The following is a 4,527-nucleotide window of genomic DNA, read 5'->3' as shown; positions in this document are numbered from 1 at the left end:
AAAAAAAAAAAAAAAAAAAAGCTTATGGTTAAGCCAAAACAGAGGTCATGCCTAGGGCATTTTATCTGCCCTGCTTACACACCCCTAGGGAATTGCATCTCAACAGTTGATTCTCTGTTAATCAATTCACATTAGTGCCTGCCTTTTAGTTTTCACTTTGCTGAATTCCAGGAGAGAAGTTCTCAAACCAGACGCACACTCCGTCTCCGACCTGTTCACAACAGTGGCATTTCAAGACCAAATCACAGCAGATTTTATTTGCTCCAGCCGCCGATAAGAGACACCTGCGTAAGTCAAGACTCATAGACAGGGGACTTGGCACACAGCAAGATCCAGCAGCCCATTTATACGGGTTAGGAGTAATATGGGAGGAGAAGAGCTTCAAGAAATATTTTCTTCTCACCTCCTTTTCTCTAGCTAGAGAGAAAGGCTTACATTACATGCTGTTCTTCCACTTCCTTTTAGCTTTTGTATTTACTGTGCCTCAAGATTACGTGCTGGAGGAAGAACTGTACCACTTGGCTGTACCACTTGCCATCACTTCATACTGGGTTTTGTGAGTTTATGTTTTTGCACTGCCTCTTGGAGGGTAAAAATTAGAACAATTTACAAGGGGAGCTACATTTGTGCATGGGGGGACAAGTTATGGTAGGAATAGAGAATCATTCACTCACAAAAACAGATCTGACTTCATATCCAAACCCTGTAGACCTATTTTAACTTGTTAAGCTACTCTCTAGCACACAGGTAGATCTTCATACACAGGATCTTCAAAAATAAACTTTATTATCAACTTAAAATTCACACATTAAACATAAGATCTAGACACAAGTAATACTGAAAACATTCTCAAACAATAACCATTTAGGTAATTTGGATGAGTAGCTAGTTACCATTTTTTCAAATGCCTTTAAGAATTATTTCTTAATACATACACTGTCCTGAAATGTCTTCAAACACTTAGCCAGTCAGCTTTCAATAATGTTTTTAAATAGGGGAAAACTTATTTCTATAGAAATAACATTATCTAATTATGAATCAGAGACCCATAATTGTAGTGCTTGGAAAAAAAAATATCATAGCCTTTTCAAATATTTAGAAGACATAAATAACTATTATACATTTACAAGTTTAAATATTTAAAGGCCTTTGTCCCTATAAAAGTTACTTTGTACATACTAGATGCTATAGAAATCCTGCCAGAGGCAAGCGTCAAACCCTCAGATTTGGCCGCTGAAACCTATGAATTTGGTAGGCAGGTTGTCCACGGGGTACACGATAGGGCCCGTTTTCATCGTAGGAGGTCCATTTAGCAGCTGCCAGTCACAGCTCCGAGCCAGCTCCACTGTAAATATTTTTAAAAGGACTTTGGCAAACTCTTTGCCTACGCAGCTCCGCAAGCCCCCACCAAAAGGGATGAAACTGAACCTAGAGGAATCCTCCGGAGATGGAGCCATGAAGCGATCCGGGTTAAATTCATCCTTGTCGGCAAAGAGATCTGCCACATCATGGGTATCGCAGATGCTGTAAATAACGTTCCAGCCTTTAGGGATCTGGTAACCCTGTCAAGAGGGAGAGAAAGGAGTCGCCAAGTGCCCGAAGCTTCGGCACGGGATGTGTTGCCGCAGCCCACCTCCCTCCCGGCTTTCTCCAGCCGTGACGCTGGCCGAAGCCAGCTGCTCTGAGGAGCCAGCCCCAGCCCCAGCCCCGCTTACGTTGAGCTCAAGGGTCTTGAGCGCAATCCGAAATCCTCCGGGAACAGGGGGGCTCAGCCTGAGGGTCTCTTTGATGACGCAGCCCGTGTACTTTAGCTGCTCCAAGACCTCCATGTCCAGCTGCTTGTCTTGGTGGGAGCCGCACAGCAACCCCTAGGAAGGAGGACGTGGCTGCGGCATTTACCGAACCGATGGCTGGGGCTCCCTGCGCTGCAAAGGAGCGGCGCTTTCCTGCCAGCCCTGAAGCAGGGTCCCGCGTGGGTCAAGGGGAGCCCCACAGGCAGCAGAGCCCCGAGGCACCCTCACACCGCCCGCTGCCGCGGAAGGGCTCTGGGGAGGCACCCACCTTCACCTGCAGCTCTTTCCTCACTTTCTGCAGGACATCGTGGTGGAGCCCCAGGAAGGCGATCAGCGACGTGGCAGCACTGGCGGTGGTTTCATGGCCTCCGAACAGCAGCTCTGTTGCAGACTCCTTCAGCTCCTTACACAGGAGGCAAAGAAGGGATAAAGCAAACCTCTGACAACGCCTCCCCCCCGCCCAATCTGCCGCCTTCCCCGAGGGAGAGGGGCCTGCCGCGCAGCGCTCCCAGCCCAGTGCAGGCGCCCGGGGAGGTAGGGGGTGATGCTGCTCCACGAGACGCAGCTTGCTGCGCATGCAGCCCTGATGCCGGGCTCCCTGTCCAACAAGCTGGCTGCAGCCTGTGCCCACAGGAGCCCAGCGGGCAGCCTGGGCTGGTTCATTGCAGGGGGAGAGGAGGCTGCACCTCCTGCTCTCTCCACAGGGTCCTTAAGGCTAAGCATGCTGCCACCAGGGACAACGGGGGACGGGGCGGGGGGGAAGAGCCGGATCCGGCCCTGAAGACCTGAGCGTGAGCCTCTCACCTGCATGTTGAGTTGCTCCCCATTGCCCTGCGTGTGCTCCATCAGCAGCTGCAGCGCGTCCTTGTAGGCACCCTCAGGCTCCTTGCGGGCCATCTTGGCACGGATGTTCTCCTCGATCTTGGCGTGGATGATGTTGCGCGCCCGCAGGCCCTGGGCGGGAGGGCACGGGCCTTAGCTGCCGGGCTGCCTGCAGGGCCGGCACAGCCCCTCTCCTCCCAGCCGGCGGGGAGCCTTACCCGGTAGAGCCCGCTGAAGGGCACGTCGATGGGGAGGGAGAAGAGGTTGCGGATCATCTCCTCGAAGGCCTCCACCAGCTGCTGCTCACCATCGGGGCCGGCCTGGCGGGGCTGGAAGCCCAGCAGGATCCTCATGGCGATGCGAAACATGAGGCGCTTCACCTCGGGGTACACCAGGAGGCAGGGCCCGGCGGCGCCCAGCCACCGCGCCAGGCAGGCACTCACCTCCTCCTGGATGACGGGCACGTAGTGCTGCAGGGCGTCCCGCGAGAAGGCCCTCATGATCACCTGCCCGGAGGAGGGGAGGGAGGAAGGGGAGAGGGGCTCAGCCGCGGCGCCGCGGGGCGGCCGTGCCCACTCCCCGCTCGCGGTCGGGACCGTACCTTTTTGCGGTGCTTGTGCTGGCCGTCGTGGAGGTTGGAGAGGCAGCCGGAGCCCAGGATGGTGCGCACCGAGGCGGGCCACTGCACGGAGACCAGGCGGTGCTCGCCCAGCAGGATGTGCCGCACGTTCTCGGCGCCCATCACCCGCACCGTGGGCCGGCCGAAGAGGTGAGTCTTGTAGATGAAGCCGTATTTCCTGCGTTTCATCTGCAGGAATTTCCGTCGCTGGGGAGGAGGAGGGGAGGGAAAAAGAAAAAGGAGGAAAAAAAAAAAAAAAAAAGAGGAGGAGGAGGAGGAGAGGCAGTGACAGCAGCTCTTCCCCACCTGGCACGGGAGCCCGGTAAAGCCGCTGCTCATCCCCATCCCCTGCAGCAAGAGGAGGGGCCGGGGCGGCTCGGCGCTCCTGCGGCATCGCCTCGCCTTACCTGCAGCACCATCTGCAGCGTCTCCCCGAAGAAGGGGAGCCCCATGGTGCCCGGGGGCAGCGGGAGCGGGCAGCTGCGGTCGCGGCCGCTCACGCAGTACAGGTCCCAGAGCTTGACGGCGGCCAGGAAGAGCAGCAGGGGCAGCAGGAAGGTGCACAGGGCGCTGGCGAGCAGGGCGGAGAAGCCCATGGCTGGGGAGCGAGCGCCGCCCGGCCCCCCGGGAGCTCCGAGTGCGCGGGCCGCGCTCGCCGCCGGCCGCCTTTTATACCCTTCCCAGGTTGCTGCCCACCCTACCTTGGTCCGATAAATTAGTTCACCCAAAGTTCATCTTTAATTGCGGATTGCGGCCTGGCTCCTCCCCCCGAAATCTTTAACTATTTGCTTTGCGCGGCGCATCCTCCGCGCGGCAGACAGCGGCACGCCGCCCCCGGGGCGGCCGCCCCCGCGGATTTACCGCCGACTCGCGCTAGAGACCCGCAGGCTGCGCCGGGGCGGAGCGGGGCGCTCTGCCCCCGGCGGCACCTGCCCGCGGGCGCCCGAGGGGGCGCGGAGCCGAGCCCGCATCCGAGGGGGCGCGGAGCTCCTTCCCCGCTTCCCGGCTGCGCCCAGCGAGCAGAGCAGTGGAGCCGCCCCCGGCGCTGCCGCTGCCCGGGACCCGCGGAGCCAGGGCCGGGGCGGGCCGCGGAGCGGTTGTGCCATCGGAGCGGCGGCGCTCGGCGGAGGATCCTCCGCTGCTGTCCTCTGCTTCACCTCGAAGGCCCGGCTTGTATTTCTGCCCGTGCCCGGAGGAAGGAGCAGCGGGCTGCAGTCCGTCTCGGCCTCCCGATGCAGGTTCAAGCGCGGGTCACCGAGGGAGAGGGAGGTGAGCGCGGAAAGGAAACACCCA

The 4,527-nt window shown here is 58.2% G+C and overlaps 1 protein-coding gene across 1 annotated transcript; it reads right to left on the bottom strand.

Moving 5' to 3' along the window:
* Positions 1–1,213: 1,213 nt before the first annotated feature.
* Positions 1,214–3,830, bottom strand: LOC134142747 (cytochrome P450 26A1). Its single transcript, XM_062580206.1, has 7 exons — positions 3,642–3,830; positions 3,217–3,441; positions 2,834–3,121; positions 2,598–2,747; positions 2,062–2,196; positions 1,716–1,868; positions 1,214–1,562 (listed from the first exon to the last, which is right to left on the bottom strand). The coding sequence occupies exons 1-7, from the start codon at positions 3,828–3,830 to the stop codon at positions 1,221–1,223; spliced, it is 1,482 nt and encodes a 493-aa protein (XP_062436190.1). The 3' UTR covers positions 1,214–1,220.
* Positions 3,831–4,527: the final 697 nt, after the last annotated feature.

The sequence above is a fragment of the Rhea pennata genome, chromosome 7 (assembly GCF_028389875.1).
Source record: "Rhea pennata isolate bPtePen1 chromosome 7, bPtePen1.pri, whole genome shotgun sequence".
In the NCBI taxonomy this organism is placed as follows: Eukaryota; Metazoa; Chordata; class Aves; order Rheiformes; family Rheidae; genus Rhea; species Rhea pennata.
Note: the sequence above shows the minus strand (reverse complement) of the source record. Positions and strands in the feature narration are given on the sequence as shown.

Excerpts from the sequence above, each read along its gene's own strand:
- LOC134142747 (XM_062580206.1), bottom strand. The coding sequence starts at position 3,830 with ATGGGCTTCTCCGCCCTGCTCGCCAGCGCCCTGTGCACCTTCCTGCTG. Across the intron at positions 3,442-3,641 it reads CGCTGCAGATGGTGCTGCAG|CGACGGAAATTCCTGCAGAT; the intron begins GTAAGGCGAGGC and ends CCTCCTCCCCAG. Across the intron at positions 2,748-2,833 it reads CCTTCAGCGGGCTCTACCGG|GGCCTGCGGGCGCGCAACAT; the intron begins GTAAGGCTCCCC and ends CCTCCCGCCCAG.